This window comes from Pelmatolapia mariae, linkage group LG22, assembly GCF_036321145.2.
Source record: "Pelmatolapia mariae isolate MD_Pm_ZW linkage group LG22, Pm_UMD_F_2, whole genome shotgun sequence".
NCBI lineage: Eukaryota > Metazoa > Chordata > Actinopteri > Cichliformes > Cichlidae > Pelmatolapia > Pelmatolapia mariae.
Window position 1 is genome coordinate 18,798,543 of NC_086245.2, and position 19,313 is coordinate 18,817,855.

The following is a 19,313-nucleotide window of genomic DNA, read 5'->3' on the forward strand; positions in this document are numbered from 1 at the left end:
TCCACTTTTTTTTCGCTCCCACCACGTTTGACCTTGAAATTTTGCTATAAATGGTTGCATTTTGTGACCTCTCCTCTTTGAATTGTTGTGGAGTTGGCCTATCCCATGAAGGTCCCCTAGCGGAGGAAAATGGGCCTACAGCGAGAAATTGAAAATAAGGATGAGCGCCATGTCTGATCCTCCGTTTGTGGAATAGAGCGGACGGCGCAGCGAATATTCCCCGGGCTGGCGGTCCCTTCGGGTTTCGGTGGGAATCATGGCCGACAGCGCTGGGATTCAGCAAGGTTCGCCGGCCATCGGAGCCGCGGGCCTGGTTCCGGCCGCTCCTGGAGCCGGAGGCACGGAGGGCTCCGGCGCCGCTAGAGGATCCGCACGTATCGCCGTGAAGAAGGCACAACTACGCTCCTCGCCTCGGCCCAAGAAACTGGAAAAACTCGGAGTGTATTCATCCTGCAAAGTATGCCACATCTGCAAAAGCAGGGCTTTGAAGCGGGGTAGTTTTCGGGGCTCATACTTAAAGTGTGCTGCATTTCCTGGGCTTGGTTGCAATAGTTTTCAAAATGCAAGCACAGCAAAGGAAGCCATTGCCGCACTTGAGTTTCTTGTGTTTTTTCTTTTGCATGCATGAACCAGTTACTAAAGAGGTAATACTAAAAAAATAAAATCTTGACACATTAAGTGTTTTGGAGGGGCTTTTTTTTACATCTGGACTTTTCAGCAGGGGCCTTGCAGCTGCAGCCTGTTACAGTGTTACTGCTTCTGTCAAGGTGGGGGGTTGGTGAACGTAAACATTGGCTTAACGCTGGTTTTGGGAGTAGCTGGCTGTGTGCACAAGGTCTGGATACGCGTGTGTGTTTGTGTGCGTGTGTGTGGTCGTGCACGGTCTCGTGTTTCCACTGGAAATTTCACAGAGTCCCCGTGCCGTCCGTCATAGCAGGGGGGGTAAACAGAGAGGAGTTTATTGGGCTTATGCAGCGTATGATCCGCAGAGAGGGACGGGGTCTTTGTTTTGACAGGGTGACAGCTGCTGGCGGGGGCGGAGTTTGTTGTTGTTTCAGGGCGCATGCTCAGAACAGCACCTTCAGCTGATCATATCCCCGCCCCCTGTTACTGTAAAAAGTCGGGTATAACATCTCCCGTTTAACCTGAGAGAGCCTGGAAAAGCTGCAGTTTGCTTTTAAGATATTTATGGAATAAAAAAGCAAAGCTTAACAAGTTGAATGGTTTTCCTTAATTGTTCTGTGTAATCTGCCCCTATTTATTGCTCATTTGCTTCTTTTAATATCGTGTTTGTGCCTGCTTGTACTCATTTAACCTGTATCTATCGCAGGCTGAAGGAGCCTGTAAGTGTAATGGCTGGAAAAGTCAGAACCCCCCTCCTACACCTCCTCAAACAGAGCAGCAATCCAACGCAGTCAACCTCCAGGAGCCCTGTCGGAGCTGCTCTCACACTTTGGGTAAGTCGGCATGCCCACCAGAGAAGCTGCATCAGAAAATAATACCAAGAAGGGTAAGCTAGATGAATTTCATTGGCTTATTTCTTCTTTCCAGGTGATCATGTGACCCATCTAGAAAATGTTTCAGAGGAGGAAATGAACAGGCTTCTTGGTATTGTTCTGGATGTGGAGTATCTGTACACGTGCATTCACAAAGAGGAGGATGCTGACACTAAACAAGTCTACTTTTCCCTCTTCAAAGTAATTTTATTGCTTTACACTCGATTTGAAGCAAGGTAGAGTTTTCAGATCTCGCTCGCTTTAAACAAACGCCATCTTTTTCCATTGTCAGCTGCTGAGGAAGTCCATCCTACAGATGGGTAAACCAATGTTAGAAGCACAGGAGAGTCCGCCGTTTGAAAAGCCCAGCATCGAGCAGGTAGAGAAACAAGTCTCCACTGCACAGACTCTTTCATCCTCTGATCTTTATCTTACTTTTGATGTATTTGTTCTTTCTTTTACTCCACGTTTCCAAAATAGGGGGTGAACAATTTTGTCCAGTACAAATTCAGCCACCTGCCATCTAAAGAACGCCAAACCATTATGGAGTTGGCTAAGATGTTTCTCAACCAGATCAACTACTGGCAGTTGGAAACGCCCTCTCAAAGACGCCAAAGGGTGCCCAATGACGACGCAGCTGGATATAAAGTCAACTACACTAGGTAGAAGAGTAGACAGATATCTTGTGCCTGCCTTTCCTGCACCAGTACAGGAACAAGCTGTAAGATAATTATGGGATATGCTTGTTCCAGATGGCTCTGCTACTGCAATGTTCCTCAGTTCTGTGACAGCCTGCCCCGCTACGAGACCACTCAGATCTTCGGGCGGACGCTTTTGCGTTCTGTCTTCACTGTGATGAGGAAACAGCTGCTGGAGCAGGCCAGACAGGAGAAGGACAAGCTCCCTCCTGAGAAACGCACACTCATTCTTACACACTTTCCCAAGTAAGAGATACAGAAGGCTCACATGCAGTTAGCCACACAGGCCTTCAAGTAGCTACACTCTGGGATGTGCTTCACATCCTCAGTATGAAACCAGACCGTAGCCACTTATGTAAAGTTGACTGCTTGTTTTAATATAGTTAAGTAGTTGTTGTGATTTCTCTGCTCAGGTTCTTGTCAATGCTGGAGGAGGAGGTTTACAGTCATAACTCTCCAATCTGGAGCCAAGACTTCTTGGCAGGGGCAGCGGGAGGGCAGATTCCTATCCACACAGGTGACACGCCCTCCCACACACCCTCGCCGAAACGCCTCTCAAGATGACACTTGTTTGTTTTTTTTAAGAAAAGGTTAAAGCCTATGACTGAATAAGTTCAATTTCCTCTGTGTTTTTTTTGTAGTTATAAGTGCTGCTTCAGTGGCCAGGCCGCTGTACTACAGCACCAGTCCCGTGTCAGTGGACCCGTCCACTTGCGGCAGTGTCAGTCCTGCCAGGAAGGCAGCTTCTGTACTGGAGCCAAACCCAGGTATTGCTGACAAACCTGTTATTACTGATGAGGTTTCAGTTAAGCCAACTTATTGCGTAACAGTACAACAACAAAAAGTGTGGACCTGAGTAAAGTCAGCCTTGTTTTACACATTTAAAAGTGGAACAGTTTCTACTTTACAGCGAAATTACTCAAGTCAGCCATCTTTTAAGATCGTTTCTAGTTTTGGAGATTTTTATGCTTTTAATGTAACCCTGTTTTAAGTGCTGCCTCTAAGATCTGCCATCACAAGAAGGTGAAGTAAACCCCACAGCTGCTTCTAACAAACAAAGTACATGTAGGTTTAAAATGAAGACTGAAGATAGTAGACTTCAGATGTCCGTCACTTGTTTACCAACCATACCAACAGTACCGTATCACCCCAACAGAGCACTTTGCTCTCAGACTGCAGGTTAACTTGTGTGTCCTAGGATATTTAAAGATAAGATAAGATAAGATAAGATGACCTTTATTAGTCCCACACGTGGGAAATTTATTTTAATTTAAAAGTAGAATGGGAGGCAGAGGCTTCAGCTTTCAAACATCTCATTCTGTAGAACCAGTTTCCAGGATTTCTGTCTCCACCTTCTTTCTTCTTTTTCCCTCTAACACCAGTAACAACAGATGGCTGCCTCTCCCAGAGCCTGGTTCTGTTGGAGCTTTCTTCCTGCTAAAAGGGAGTTTTTCTATCCCACTGTTGCCAAGTGCTTGCTCAGAGGGGGTTGTCTGATTGTTGGGGTTTTTTCTCTAATATTGTTTTTACCTTACAACATAAAGCCCCTTGAGTAATGAGAGCTTTCCTCTGTGTACACTCCCCAGCTGGAGAAAAGCGTAAACCTTCTGAGCCCCTTTCCCATGAGGAAAACAAGAGACCCAGGGTGGTTGGTGACATCCCCATGGACCTCATCAATGAAGTCATGGCGACTATCGCTGATCCTGCTGCCATTCCAGAGGTAACCCATTATTGTTTAGTCACAGCATGGAGCTCAATTAGTTGGAAGTGAATTTAATCTTCATATGATAAGTAGTAATTTGGGCTAAAATTCTATCATTTCTATAATTATAGCCCACTTATAAGCTGTTTGTCAGAAACTGTATCCGAGTGCTTGTGAGGCCTGATGATTTCCACTTCCTCTTCATGTATAACGCTCCCTGTTATGTTATCTTTGCCATGCCGAAAACTTAATCGCGAGCTTCATATGATTTCTGAACCAATCACTACGTCACGGTGTCATCTATGAGTGGGATAAGATAACGGCCCTTTTTACAGCTTCTCCTGCTGTTGCTGTATGTGACAAAAAGTAAAAGTGATAAGACACACCTTCAGGGTAAACCAGCGCATATCACTCCAGCTTCTGATACACAGCCGTTTTCTTGAAACCTTTCTGTCAGTCAAGACGTCTCACATCTGTAAATCAAGTGAAGACAAACTAAAATGGCCCGTGCTCTCTTCTTCAGTTGTTTTGGGGTTACTCCTAGTTTATTTTGAAACTGGCATCACCTGCGATGCTTTTCAATCTGACTCAAGTCTTGGATTTTTAAGAGAAATAAGAAGGCACTGCAGATTTGCAAAGGGCAGTTATGTAATCTTCACAGATACCATCCAGACCCACAGCCTCTATCAGATTTTCCAGGCTGACACTTTATAACAAGAGTAAAAAGAATTAAAGTCATTAGATAATTGTAAATCTTCTCATCCTTCCAGCCTAATCATTTTCCTGTCAGTGTCAGATCTCATGGTAACTGGTCTTGATCTCCTTCCAAGCTGCCATAATGTGTAGCACGTCATTTATTTTTTTAGTCATGGGTTAATTGTCCCTGCACAAAATGTTCAAGTCCTCTGCACATCACAGCAAATTTTGGACCATGATTTATTTGATACCTTCCTGTCTGTGCAGACCAGCCTGCTATCAGCTCACTCTGCACGTGACGAAGCCGCCCGCCTGGAGGAGCGCAGGGGCGTGATTGAATTCCACGTCATTGGGAACTCCCTAAACCAAAAGCCCAACAAGAGGATCTTGATGTGGCTCGTCGGCCTTCAGAACGTGTTCTCCCATCAGCTTCCCCGCATGCCCAAGGAGTACATCACGCGGCTGGTGTTCGATCCGTGAGTGTAACTCTGCCTCATCGTCAAGTTCAGAAGTGTTATAGAGAAGCAGATTCCCTCTGTAAAATTCGTCTTTTCTTCTGGCAGGAAACACAAAACGCTGTCCCTGATCAAGGACGGGAGAGTGATCGGAGGGATCTGCTTCCGGATGTTTCCATCGCAAGGCTTCACAGAGATTGTCTTCTGTGCCGTCACCTCCAACGAACAGGTCAAGGTGAGAGCGTGCCCCGCTTTATTTCTCAGCTTGGTGGGTATTCAGTGATATCTGGATGGCCGGCTCTAACCCTTTCCTGGTCTGACTGTGTGGTTGCAGGGTTATGGAACACATCTGATGAACCACCTAAAAGAATATCACATAAAGCATGAAATCCTCAATTTTCTCACTTACGCTGATGAATACGCCATTGGGTACTTTAAGAAACAGGTAACATTAATAACGGCCATTAGTAACAATAATATAATAAATAGAGGCAGAACTGCTAGCACATGGCAGCTCCAGGATAAATTATTACTTCCTCCTTATCAGGGTTTCTCAAAAGACATAAAGGTTCCCAAGTCCAAGTATGTGGGCTACATCAAGGATTATGAAGGAGCCACACTCATGGGCTGTGAGCTCAACCCCAGCATCCCCTACACCGAGTTCTCTGTCATCATCAAGAAGCAGAAAGAGGTGTGTGGTTGACTTTTAAATGAACTCTTTAACATTTTATTGATCTAAATGCTTCTTTCTGTCCCCTCAACTAAGATTTTTTTCTCATTTGTTGCCTTCAGATAATCAAGAAGCTGATTGAGAGGAAACAGGCTCAGATCAGAAAAGTCTATCCAGGGCTGTCCTGTTTTAAGGATGGAGTCCGGCAGATTCCCATTGAGAGCATTCCTGGCATACGTATGTTATTCTTTTTCAGTGTTGGGTAACCTTGGCTTTTAAAAGTAGCGTGCTACATTACAAGATTATTGCCATTAAAAAGTAATGATTGCCATTACAGCATTAAATGCTGAGGAAAGTAGGCCACTTACCACATACATCCTGTGCAATTAAGCTGTCCAACTTATTGGTTATATTATCTACTGGGTTTTTATGGGCTTTATCGTACATCTACCTCTATAATCACCACCAACCTTGTTAATTTCCTCGGAGCGACAGGTTAAGCAGAACTGAACTGGGACTTAAAGGCTGTTCTCTATGAAATCTGGATGGGTGGTTATTTTCTGTATGTATGGCTACCAACCGAGGACTAGAGCAGGTTGCACGTGAATGCAAGAATTATGATGAATTTTTTGAATTTGTTTTGTGGCAACAAGACAAGCAGTAATTGCAATGTCACACAAGAAAAACAGTGGTTGGAGACTGCAGGGCAACCAAAATTATTGCACTCAGCTCGCTATGTGCCTGCCTTTGAAGTGGTTGCTTTGAAGAAGGGAACCAGATTGTAAACCACTTCCAGTCAGCTACCATCTCTATAGAAACATTGGTGTGTCAGGACAGTGAGAAATCAGCAATAAGACTGAGTCAGCATCATGTCTGCTATTGCAGAGACTGACCGCAAGTTGTTTAGAGTCTTATCTTTTTAAAAATTAAATGGGAATTCATTGCAGACTTTTGCCAGGTTTAGAGTGCCACACGCTCAACCTCTGCGTAACTAATTGGTCGTCCAACTACTTACAAAAGAATTCTGCACAATCATTCACCCACCAGCATTTTTTTGTGGTTACACGGAAGTTGCTGACCTATTTTTCCTCTAGTGACAAGAGTATGACTCCATTCTGGTGTATGAGTGTAATATTAGTTTATTTATATCAACAGGTGAAACTGGCTGGAAGCCTGTGGGCAAAGGGTAAGATGCTCCACTAATGATCTGGCTAATGTATTCACATTATATATTTGATCATTTTTGTCAACAATGATACAGTCAGACATTGTCTCTGGCCTTCATTTATGACAAAAATTTGCAGGCAATAATAACACGCATGCACATCTGGAAATAGCACTTAGCTAGCCTCAGTTTTATATCGTTCTTTCTACCACTTTTCACTCTTCAGGAAAGAACTGAAAGACCCCGATCAACTGTATAGCACTCTGAAAACTATCCTCCAACATGTGAAGGTGAGGGATAGACACGTATAATGTGGTCTACATCTGACACACACATACAGTCAGGTCCATAAATATTGGGACATCGACACAATTCTAACATTTTTGGCTCTATACACAACCACAATGGATTCCAAATGAAACGAACAAGATGTGCTTTAACTGCAGACTGCCAGCTTTTATTTGAGGGTATTTACATCCAAATCAGGTGAACAGTATAGGAATTATGACAGTTTGTATATGTGCCTCCCACTTCTTAAGGGACCAAAAGTAATGGGACAATTGGCTTCTCAGCTGTTCCATGGCCAGGTGTGTGTTATTCCCTCATTACCTCAATTACAATGAACAAATAAAAGGTCCAGAGTTCATTTCAAGTGTGCTGTTTGCTTTTTGAACCTGTTGCTGTCAACTGCCAGGATGAGATCCAAAGAGCTGTCACTACCAGTGAAGCAAGCCATCATTAGGCTGAAAAAACAAAACAAACCCATCAGAGAGATTGCAAAAACATCAGGCGTGGCCAAAACAACTGTTTAGAACATTCCCAAAAAGAAGGAACGCACTGGTGAACTCAGCAACACCAAAAGACTAGGAAGACCACGGAACACAACTGTGGTGGATGACCAAAGAATCCTTTCCCTGGTGAAGAAAACACCCTTCACAACAGTTGGCCAGATCAAGAACACTCTCTAGGAGGCAGGTGTATGTGCGTCAGAGTCAACAATCAAGAGAAGACTCCACCAGTGTGAATACAGAGGGTTCACCACAAGATGTAAACCTTTGGTGAGCCCCAAAAACAGGCAGGCCAGATTAGAGTTTGCCAAACGACATCTGAAAAAGCCGTCGCAGTTCTGGAACAACATCCTATGGACAGATGAGACCAACATCAACTTGTACCAGAGTGATGGGAAGAGAAGAGTATGGAGAAGGAAAGGAACTGCTCATGATCCTAAGCATACCACCTCATCAGTGAAGCACTGTGGTGGAAGTGTAATGGCGTGGGCATGTATGGCTGCCAGTGGAACTGGTTCTCTTGTATTTATTGATGATGTGACTGCTGACAAAAGCAGCACAATGAATTCTGAAGTGTTTCGGGCAATATTATCTGCTCATATTCAGACAAATGCTTCAAAACTCATTGGACGGCGCTTCACAGTGCAGGTGGACAACAACCCAAAGCATACTGCAAAAGCAACCAAAGAGTTTTTGAAGGGAAAGAAGTGGACTGTTTTGCAATGGCCAAGTCAATCACCTGACCTGAATCCGTTTGAGCATGTATTTCACTTGCTGAAGACAAAACTGAAGGGAAAATGCCCCAAGAACAAGCAGGAACTGAAGACTGTTGCAGTAGAGGCCTGGCAGAGCATCACCAGGGATGAAACCCGGCGTCTGGTGATGTCTATGTGTTCCAGACTTCAGGCTGTGATTGACTGTAAAGGATTTGCAACCAAGTATTAAAAAATGAATGTTTGATTTATGGTTCTTATTCTGTCCCATTACTTTTGGTCCCTCAAGAAGTGGGAGGCACATTTGCAAACTGTTGTAATTCCTGCACCGTTCACCTGATTTGGATGTAAATACCCTCAAATAAAAGCTGACACTCTGCAGTTAAAGCATGTCTTGCTCGTTTCATTTGGAATCCATTGTGGTGGTGTATAGAGCCAAAAATGTTAGAATTGTGTCGATGTCCCAATATTTATGGACCTGACTGTACACAGACAAACAGTTTTCTTAAAGGACTGCTTTATGTGTTTTAGAGTCACCAGAATGCCTGGCCTTTTATGGAGCCTGTGAAAAAAACAGAAGCACCTGGGTACTACCAAGTCATACGCTTCCCCATGGGTACGTGTGTTAACAAGCACAGTTGTCTTAAAGGGGAGGAGATGAGTTACAGTTTGTGTATTACTAATTGTCTGCACTAGTCATTGCATAGTTGTACATTGTTTTGCAGTACGACAGCAGATCATTTCTAATTAAAGTCCACATCTTTTACTGTTGTTATTGAGCTGGCATTAAAGCATGAACTAAGTGGGGTTTATTTGTTAAATGCCATGCTCATCCAGCCACTGAGAGGTATCATAATTGAAATTTCACATTTTTACAGACCTCAAGACAATGAGCGAGCGTCTAAAGAGCCGGTACTACACGACACGGAAACTTTTCATGGCCGACATGCAGCGAATTTTCACAAACTGTCGTGAATACAACCCTCCAGAGAGCGAGTACTACAAGTGTGCCAACCTACTGGAGAAGTTCTTCTACACTAAGATCAAAGAGGCGGGCCTAATCGAGAAGTAAACCAGAGGAAGAAATTTGTCTTCACCTGAACAAGGATGAGGGTGTCCTGGGACAATGAACTGTTGTTTTAGACAATGCAAAAGACAAGCAAAGCAAAGGACACGACTACTGATTCTGGAGTAGATAGGTTTCAGAAACATATCTTAATGTAAAAGGTGCAAACGGGTCTTGGATGAACACTTTTGTAATGTTTGATGCTTGCTGGCCTAGACCATAAATCAGTAGCTTAGAATACCCTGAAAGATGGGTCACGAGGGGAAGGCCTCATTTAAGAACTGTGAGACTGTTTCCGTTTCCAGACAAAAGCATTGTAGTTTTTGTATTTGACCATGTGTCTCAGAGGCCCATGGAAAGAAAAGAAGAGCAGTAGTAAAACATTAAACAGAGCAGGTGTTGTTTGTGTGCTGAAAGCACTGTATCATGACAGCTGATCAGAGATTAACCACCCATCTTACTTAATCTTTGTTTTCATACTGCCTTTTCTGTGTCTGCCTCCTCCTCTCAGTTGACTCAGGTAGAGATGTCATGAGGAATTGCCGCATGCGCGGTGGATTAGTGTTACCTGTGAGGAAAGGGACTGAGAGTCCACGTTTTCCTGTCTGTAAAACTCTACTCTTGTGAGCACGCATGACGTTAATGAAGTCAAAGTTTGTCTGTGAAGAGTTCATCCTGCCAAAAGAGGAATACATACTTTAAATTTGTACAGATTTTAATGCACTTATACCCCACTGTACATTTTAAATGTGTATATAACATATATTTTCTTTCCCAGAACTGAAAAAGGACAACAAAAAAAACCCCAATCTTTTGCTTTTATCATGCCACATAGGGCAATTTGACTATCGAAATGCACTTTTATTTTTCCAAGTATTAGTTAACATGAATGAGAGCATCTCCTTTCCTTCAGAATTTGTTTTACATAGAAATTACACTGTTGACTAAGGACTAATTTAATTATCTAGAGTATATTCTTATTTATGTGCTGTAATTTAGAAGAATGATACTTAAGGCAAGTTCTTAATTTATTATTTCTTATTTTTGTCCGGCAGATGGAGATTGATAACTTTATACTTTGGAGATAAACGAAAAGATTGTGCAATACTATGTACTTTTACTGTTTTGTAAAAAAGGTGTTTGTACTTTTCAAGCTTTAGAAAAAAAAATACCTTTTGTAATGTCTGGAGAGATAATTTCATGCTCTTTCTACAGTTGGTTTTAATGACATAGCATTAGCCTATTTTATAGACTGAATAAAACAGAAGTGAGGCTAATTGCGTGTGCACTTTTTCCAACACAAAGACCTTGCTAGCCTTAATTGGGTTCAGCTGCAAACACGGCTGAGCTTCTCAGGCCCAACAAAACGAAACAGGGCTTTGATGAGAACCAGACTATAAATGGTTTGCGTGGCCAGTGTTCCTTTGCAACTACACAACACTAAAACTGATGTCCAGACCTCATTGAGTTGAGCCCAAACTTGGTGTGTTCGGATATTAACCTGTCACAATGATGTGTAAACACTTATATGAAGTTTATTATCATACAGTAGAAGAAACATAAGCAGAATTACAAACATAAACTTCTTAAAGAATTCATAATAAACTATTTAAAATGGCAAAATTTAAACAATTTAAAATTGGCAAATGGCAAAATTAGGAAATCTGAGAAGGCTAATACTACGTTCACCTAAAGACAAATAACAGAAATGAAAGCTTAAAAGAGACATAAACATAAAGAAAAATAAAAATTATCACAGTTGTTCTTTATCACAAAGAAATCTCACTGACAGTAATACAAGAAAAAAAAAACTAAATTAAAAATCACTTCAAAGTCAGGCAACAACTTTCAGCGACACCCAACAAAAGACTCATTGTACTTTTCAAAAGGCTGATGCCCACTCCTTGAATTCCTTGGTTTCTGCACAGACCTCCTGCCAGACTTCTGCTTGAAAACTGGAGAGCGGAGGAACTGCACGTCTGTGAACTTGTCTCCCCGCCGAAGTTTCCTATTGAGGAGAAATGTTGAGTTTTCTTGCAGTAACAAAGAAAATAAAAACACAGTGAACCACGTGCAGTAGAGAGCGTTTGTGAGCTTACGCGTGCAACGAGGGCTCCTTGTAGTTGACCGCCATGGTGCAGCGCCGCTTGCGGATAGGAACGGGGGTGGAGCATCGAGAATCAGACGAGCCTCCACAGGAAAATTTGCGATAGGCTGTAGGGGACAGATTGGTCACATCACACAGACTCAAGCCCCGCCCTGCTGGCCTTACACCAAGCCCACCTGCAGGAACGTGAAGGAAGACGTGAACCGTGAGAAAGAGGAAAAAGGAAACAGGAGTGAATTCACACGCATACACCAGTGCAACACAACAAAGAGGTGATTCAGCCAGCCCCTTGTGCTCAAAGATGTTGGCAACAAAAGGTTATTTATCAGAAAGAGAACACTTTCACAGTGATATGTAAACTGGACATGCAGTTTTGGATTGAATCCTGTAACAGCTTACGTTTCTTGCATGATTTGAGCCTCTTTGGAGTTTGGTGGGGTAAAAGTGGTGGAGCTTCACCGGAGGAATCTCCAAAATTGGACAGGACATTGTCTATTCTCATCATCTCAGCTTCAATCAGAGGGCTGACAGGAAGCAAACAATCATTCTCCATTCCTTCTCCACGAGCCTCTGAAGCACCAGAACAAACACACACACACACAGTTTAATTAGTTTCATACTTTTTTGTTTATGTTTATTATGTTTTTTGTTTAATTATTTTTTTAATGGTACTAATTAAACACCTACCTTGATAATTATCCTGTTCCATCTTTACAGGGTCAGGGCTGTTAGAACAGCTAAAATCAGGTGACTGATCGAGGCAACCTGCTGCCTCTTCAGAGCCTGTAGTCTTGGGACTTGCCTCTTCATCTCTGAAGACTACAAAAAACAAAATTCAATAAAATACCAGAAAGTCTTCAATTATCAAATGTTAAAGAAAAAAGAGACCAACAACAAATAAAAGATTAAACAAAAGCTGAGATTAAAAACAAATCTAAATGCTTACCAGTGATCTCTGGTTTTGGAGGGATGTTTTCCGTCTTCCTGACTGTGCTGGAGAGCCGGCCTCTACGAGTGGTGATGCCCTTGGTCTTGTTAGGAGAAGCTGGTCTCTGTCTGGTCTTGTGAGGAACATAAAGGCTGTCTTCTGATTCAGAAGATGGAGATGAAGAGCTGGATTCACTGTGCTTGGAAATCACAGGTGAAGTTTCAGCCTGGGCCTGTCCTGTTTCTTGAGCCTCCTCACTCAAGGGTGTAATTCGCTGATTGTCCTCAGCCTTGGCCCTGAATGGCGTGACGTGGACGGTCTCTTCACAGTCAAAGTCAAATGTGTCATTAAATCCCAGTGAAGTGTTGAGTTTATTGCCCTGTGCTGGAGGTGCCGTTTTGGCCCGTGTGGCTGATCGGTCCCGACTCTTTGACCTGGTTCTGGGTTTGGTATTCTCCCACGGTTTCTTTAATGGGGCACGCTCTGGTTTGCGCCCTCTCTCCGGTTTTCGTGAAACCTGTTCTGGTTTGGAGGACAGTTGCTGCTGCTGGGTCTGCTTCCTGGCGACCTGTTGTCTGCTTTTTTTGGGTGGCACTGGTTCAGGAGTAGAGTGCTGTAACTCCTCAGTGAAACCTGGATCTGCCATCTCTGGTTCTTCAAATTTTTGCATTTGACTGAGATTTTCACTGTCACTGCGAATAGGACTTGGGATCCAAGACCCAAAGCCAGCAACTGGACCTTCCTCACCCAGAATCCTCTGTTCTTGCAAACGTTCAGACCTCCTCCTGTTTTTATCTGTACGCTGACGCCGCACTCCTACTGTAGATGGCAAGGTCACCTGTTTTTCACACTGAAGATCCCCATTCTTGTTAGAGAGCTGAGGGTCTATGAAGAAACAAACGAACACACACACACACATTAAATAATTTCAATGTCTTGCTTGTAGGATTAAGATGGATGCAAATGTCAGAAGAATAAGATTGAGACAATGTCCAAAGTTACTATATTAAAAGAAGGACCTCCAATAAGTAATATATTTGGTTAATAAGTTAACAATAACAATAATCTGGGATATTGAAGTATTTTTATGCATACCTGCACAAACTGGTGAAGATTCACAGATGATGTGGTCCAGGTTCTGGCTGGTCCGCTTTCTTCTGTAATTTAAGAGGAAGCAAATCTCAATATTTCACTCAGTTTAAGGCATATAACATTTTTTATGTAAGTCATTATGAGTTTTAAAACCTTACCTAACTGAATGCATGTTGTGCTTGGCATCAGTAGAAGGTTTAGTCTAAACGAAGCAAATAAATAATTCATACATTTTCTTTTACATTCAAAGTGCAGTGTCTCAAAATAATTCATATGGTCTACTAATAACTTAGGACATTCCTAATTAAAAAAATAAAATAAAATAAAAAAATCTGACAGCTGACAGTGCGTACCTCTGAAGCACTCGCTGCCAGAGCCTCCTGCTCTTTCAGCTTTCTCTTGAGCAGAAGCAGGTGAAGGAAGAGTGCCTGCTGCTCTCTTTTCAGCTGCAGGATCACTGCATTAGCCTGCCTCACTTTCTCCTTTTCAGCCTGCAAGGCCACAGCCAGCGCCTTGTTGTTCATCTGCACACCCATCAGGATGGTGTGCGTGGAGGTACTTCCTGAGAAAAGAAAAATGGAATCCAGTAAATGTCAGTATCATTATCAGAATATTAACACACTGCCTCACAGTGTGGTATGCTGGCTGCTCAGCTGCTGACAAAAAAGCTCTACTGAAGGCCATTAGCACAGCTGTAAACGACAGCTCTCAGCCTGGCCACAATTTGTTTGAGTTGCAGCCCTAAGGCAAACACTCATTAAAAACCTGGGTTTCACAGATTCTATTTCTATTATCACAATCAATTTATATTTACATTCTGTTTATTTATTATACTTATCTCCCATGCCAAAAATCTTCACCTGCAGATTGGAAATCAGCTGACCCAGGAGCTTTATGTTCCAACTACCTTTTTTTAAACAATCTTATAGCGTGTTTCAGTAACTTCATGGATAGTAAATGCAAGGATGTGGGTTTAACATGGATGCAGCAAACTGGAGAGGCATTCCCAATCTCGTTATTTCAATAACAACAAATGTTTTCTATTCTATTAGGTAACTTTATTGGGGGGTGGGCAGAATTGTCAAAAGATTATTTCCTTACCACTTGTTTTGTTCATCATCCTTGACCGGCCCCCGCTGGGGGCTGAGGCACTGGCCAGACGTTTGTTCCTCTTCTCCTTCATTTTCTCCTTGATGTCCTCCAGACTTTGCTGGAAGGACTTCTTCTGGGTCCGTTCTCTCACCATGACTCGGGATCTGTTATTACGGCGAAGTTCAGTGTGCAGTTCAAAAGCTTAACGCTGTAGCAAAACGGTATATCGGAGCAAAACAAATGAGGAAGCTAATGAGCTAGCCGTTAACGTTTGTTAACGCACTTTTCACTAACTGCAGTCTGGCATTGTATTCGAAAGCAGCACCAAATGAAACCTACCGGAATATATATTTAAATCACCAACACAATCCGTTTATATGATACCACTCGACCAAAAAACACATTTAGCGCTTAAAATGAGGAAACAAAATAATCAATTTTTATCGCAGCCTCCGTCCTCCGAGAGTTGCCGTTCGAATTGAGAGCCTCGACTGCTGATTGGTAAGAATTTCAGACGACGTCACTTCCTCCGCATGAAACGGCCGTCCGCTAGATGGCGCTGATGTATAATAGAAAACAAACCGCGTTTCCTCGCAGAAGAGACGTAATTTATTTAGTATTCATTATTCGTCTGCATATTCTGCTCCATTGAGACTAAACAGGAGACCACCGCACACAAGTACAATTATCTAATTATAATCCCTGCCGCTTCAAGCTGTCCCTTTTTCACCCATATCATCCCTGTCAGCTGGAAACAAAGCAAAGAAAAAAAATCATCCACAACTGCGAAATAGAGCCATAGTAAACTTCTGTTTTTTCACAACTAGGAATTAGATTAAGACCCATTAAGGATCAGGCTCATTCAAGCAAAATGAGCATTTATAACCTAATTGACTGCTGAAGATAAGAGCATTCAGAGCTCAGTAGAGTGCTCAGCTGCATGTGGATGGAGCTGATAACTGTGTTCATCCTAAACCCCTCTGGCAAGCAGTGTTTGAGTCATATTCTTTTGAGTTTTTCCTGAAACTGCCGTGGCTTTTTCAGTATACGATTGTACAGCAGCTAAGAAAGACAGTCAATGATTAGATCAATGTATTTTTTTAATTGAGCTAGCTGGTCTTTTGACAGTCTGTTCCAGTATACAGACTCCTGTCTTCTTCTCTGTGACATGAGGCCTATAATAAGCACATACCTTTATGCACACTGTCGCTCTCTCACACACACACACACACATAGAGATCTGCCTCTCTCACAGTCACCCTGCACCCATAAGTACCCATCATTAACCTTCCCAGGTTTTGCTCAATAAATGTTCCATAAATACTGGATTACTTGGTATTACATAGTCATGAGCTGATTTAATTTTCCAAGCCACACAGGGGATGTCTTGCTTGGCATGGGATGGGGAGGAAACCTGGACCTTTCTGGCATTGCACTGCAGCTAATTCATTTGGACCTTCTGCGAGTGAGGAGGATGCCAGCCAAGCAAACCGAGACTGCAGCGAAGGTTTGGTAAGGTTTGGGTGTTGTCACTGTCACCCACTAAAAACAAATGACTTCAGAAAAGGTGCCTCAGCTGTAAACAGGCACCTGATATTGGACGAGACCATGGATCATTAACAGTCCTAGCTGACTTTTCTCACAAATGTTTGGTTCTTTGTGAATTCTAAGCGGGATTATTTCAACATTACCTGCACGAGGACATGTAGCAATCAAGTTTAATTACAAACAAAATAAATTACACTTATTTTGAAAGAGTGTAGCTGATGCCATTTTAGTGTTGGGGTGGAACTGAGTGAGTGTGTGTAAGCCTTACAGACCTGTGGTGACTCATTGGTGTTTACTTAAAAGGTGTATTATTCTTGCTAAAAGAAAGCAAATGTTACAGCTGTTGCCTCACAGCAGGGGAAATACTGAGTGGTGTTTGTGCCTGTGTGTGTTTTTTAGAGAGTCTGACTGCATTAAAGAGCTAAAGAAAAAGAGAGAGGAACATATAAAGTCAGACGGATAGACAGCCAGAGGGACTCCGCGGGTTTTAGCTCAGCTTGCTTTAATGGACAAATCCATCACACAGTCTTTTCATGCAGCTCCTCGCTACCCGCATGTCAGCTGCCTGGAGAGAAACTTATTATCACAGGTAGAGGAAAAGGGATAGGAGGAAGTGATTAAAATAAAAATAGAGTGAGTGCTGTGGCTGACTGTGAAATTAGGGTACAATAAAGATAATAAAAAGCAAAACGAGACATCAACACACACAAATAGGTTGCCTTTTTTAGTATAACAGTAGCCAGTAGGAGTCTGTCAACCTTTTGTGATGTAATACGATTATTAAGAGATCATAAACTCATCTCTGTCCACTCAGATCTCTAGCTCCTACATCCGTGTCCAGACATCCTGACTGGCCAATGAAACCATCATCTGCCTTCCTACCAGATGAAAAGTATTAACTCTAATCTGTGAGCTCGCCTCTACCGGGGCCAAAAATACAAAGTCCCATTTTTTAATATGGAAAATGTGCTTATGGTTCCATAATCACAATTTATGGTAATGAAATCATAACATAGGTTGTGTAATCAAAGCCTAAAATTAAACTTTGTAGAGGTTTATTAGAGGTTGTTTCATAGGCCTCAGACTGATCCGATACCGGTGGATGAATGAGTAGGTGGCCTCTTTCTTTCTTTCTTTCTTTCTTTCTTTCTTTCTTTCTTTCTTTCTTTCTTTCTTTCTTTCTTTCTTTCTTTCAGCAATGCAGAAGGATTCCAGCAGTTTTCCTTCTATGGATGCAAAACCAGCTGCTGCACTACTAACAAACATAACTGCAGCAGCACTCCTTCACACTCACATCCCATTGAACACAGACGACAGCAGCACCGGGCCCCAGACACACAATCAGCTCTCAGTGGGTTGCACCTTGGCCATTATGCCTTACAGCCTGCTCTTGAACACCCTGCCGAGACATTAACTTCACAGCCAACATCCGCTCCCTTTACTGATCTGCTGCTCCATGCCATACTGCTGCACTGCCTCCACAGGACCGGAAAGCCTTGCAGGGACCTAACATATCCTGTCTGGGGCTGCAACAACCACAGATGCATCTTAAGCAAGAGGCCAAATTGAAGGCTTTGTCTGAACTTTTAACTTGTGCTCACTAGATTGCCGTGGAGGTATGCTGACCCAGACAGATGGTGCTTATGCCGCAGCTCCCTCTCAGCCCGCTCACCTTTTGTCTGCCCACTCGAGCTGGAGAGACATTGCTCCCACAGGGCAGCTTGCACAGGTCTTGTGGTATAGAAGTGCCAGCCTTTAGATGTGCAATACTTTGACTGGATTTAAAGCCCACAGATTGCTATTAACCACCTGGTCAAATACCATGAGGTCTCTGAACAGGCCTGTTGTAATTCTTTTTTTATAATAGGTGAAAAAAAAAGAAAATTCAGATCCCTGAAAATGCATGCCATGTTCAAGTGGGCCAGTCATATCCGTACTGTTACAGGGTCAGTCTTTTAAACAATGTGATCAGTGTGTGTGTAAGTATTCCCTGCAACACCCCTAAATCTCAGGCTTTTCCACTTGTTTTACTCTTGGCACTACATGATGTCATAGAGAAGGGCAGCTAACAAACACTCTGAGTGGAGAGACCACACTCACCTGGTGTTTAAATCTTCTGACTGAAAGGAGCAGCCAATCAGATGAAAACTGTGGCCTTAAAGTAAGAAGAACTTAAAAAGTTTTGTTTGACATAGCAGGTGAATGAGGTGTGTGCATGGAGAGCTTTTACAAAACAAATTAGCATTATTATTTTTTTTGATCAACGTTTCTCTGGTTGAATGCAAGAATAGAAATACGGCGCTGGAAACGAGCACAACAGGTCCACTTTCATGTAGACTATGCGGTTGGTTTTGTTACACAAATAAATCCTTGTGTCTCTAAACCTCACTAATTAGCACATTTGTTGGTCTCAGTTGTTTAATGAGTTGCAAAAACTCAAGCGTCAAAACTGACTTTTTGTTTAATAGGTGGTGTGTGCAAGGTGTTTTCTTGTTGCCAACTGAGAAATTTCCCTCCACAGAGTCCTGATAAACATCCACGATAACCCCATAAAATGGTGAATTGTGTGATGGAGTCACAATAGAAGTGCTGGTGCAGCTATACTGGCACCTCCATACAGATATGAGAGTAGGATTAGTCTTCTTCTATGATTCAAAGGCTATGAAGCAAATCAGTGAATTTACCAAGGTATGCTTCTCTTCTTTCAACAAACTCTGGTCTAATACAATAATAAAAAAAACTTAAGTATTTTAAGCTTGAATGGTGATTCCTGTAGCTCATACTCATTGTATACACAACCTCCTTTGTTCTTACTTATTTGAACTGAGTTGAAATGTGTCAAAAGGTTGCGTTCACACGCCAAGAGCTTATTATAGCCTTTTTATAAACGTGAACAGCAAGCAGCCTTCACATGGCATGCATAGCTCTGCATTGTACTTTTGTAGTTGTTCCAGGTAGTACAGAATAAAAAATTCCCTGGATGCCAAGTCAGGCTTTTGTATTGTTGACATATGTTTATGTGTGCACGTGCACCTGCCAGAAAGCTGGTGGAGAAAGTAGGCGTGAACATGTGAGATAACCAAAGAAAGATGACAAA

At 42.5% G+C, this 19,313-nt stretch overlaps 2 protein-coding genes across 2 annotated transcripts; one reads left to right on the plus strand and one right to left on the minus strand.

Annotated features, from left to right (window-relative positions):
• Positions 1–35: 35 nt before the first annotated feature.
• kat2b (K(lysine) acetyltransferase 2B) lies at positions 36–10,717 on the plus strand. The gene is made up of 18 exons (XM_065470913.1): positions 36–457; positions 1,331–1,457; positions 1,552–1,697; positions 1,789–1,875; positions 1,977–2,158; positions 2,249–2,440; positions 2,608–2,711; positions 2,836–2,961; positions 3,781–3,914; positions 4,860–5,068; positions 5,156–5,282; positions 5,382–5,492; positions 5,595–5,738; positions 5,840–5,954; positions 6,873–6,903; positions 7,109–7,172; positions 8,915–8,999; positions 9,262–10,717. Exons 1-18 carry the CDS (start codon positions 257–259, stop codon positions 9,453–9,455), a joined length of 2,379 nt encoding a protein of 792 aa, XP_065326985.1. The 5' UTR covers positions 36–256; the 3' UTR covers positions 9,456–10,717.
• A 565-nt stretch (positions 10,718–11,282) lies between these two features.
• Positions 11,283–14,966, minus strand: sgo1 (shugoshin 1). Its single transcript, XM_065470455.1, has 9 exons — positions 14,678–14,966; positions 13,930–14,138; positions 13,735–13,778; positions 13,580–13,641; positions 12,503–13,369; positions 12,244–12,375; positions 11,956–12,126; positions 11,549–11,732; positions 11,283–11,457 (listed from the first exon to the last, which is right to left on the minus strand). Exons 1-9 carry the CDS (start codon positions 14,820–14,822, stop codon positions 11,298–11,300), a joined length of 1,974 nt encoding a protein of 657 aa, XP_065326527.1. The 5' UTR covers positions 14,823–14,966; the 3' UTR covers positions 11,283–11,297.
• Between the last annotated feature and the right edge of the window lie 4,347 nt (positions 14,967–19,313).

Coding starts and splice junctions, on each gene's coding strand:
- kat2b (XM_065470913.1), top strand. CDS start 257: ATGGCCGACAGCGCTGGGATTCAGCAAGGTTCGCCGGCCATCGGAGCC. Junction 2,441..2,607: donor ATTCTTACACACTTTCCCAA/GTAAGAGATACA, acceptor TTCTCTGCTCAG/GTTCTTGTCAATGCTGGAGG. Junction 5,069..5,155: donor ACGCGGCTGGTGTTCGATCC/GTGAGTGTAACT, acceptor TTCTTCTGGCAG/GAAACACAAAACGCTGTCCC.
- sgo1 (XM_065470455.1), bottom strand. CDS start 14,822: ATGGTGAGAGAACGGACCCAGAAGAAGTCCTTCCAGCAAAGTCTGGAG. Junction 13,779..13,929: donor TGGCAGCGAGTGCTTCAGAG/GTACGCACTGTC, acceptor TGCTTCGTTTAG/ACTAAACCTTCTACTGATGC. Junction 13,642..13,734: donor CACAACATGCATTCAGTTAG/GTAAGGTTTTAA, acceptor CTTAAATTACAG/AAGAAAGCGGACCAGCCAGA.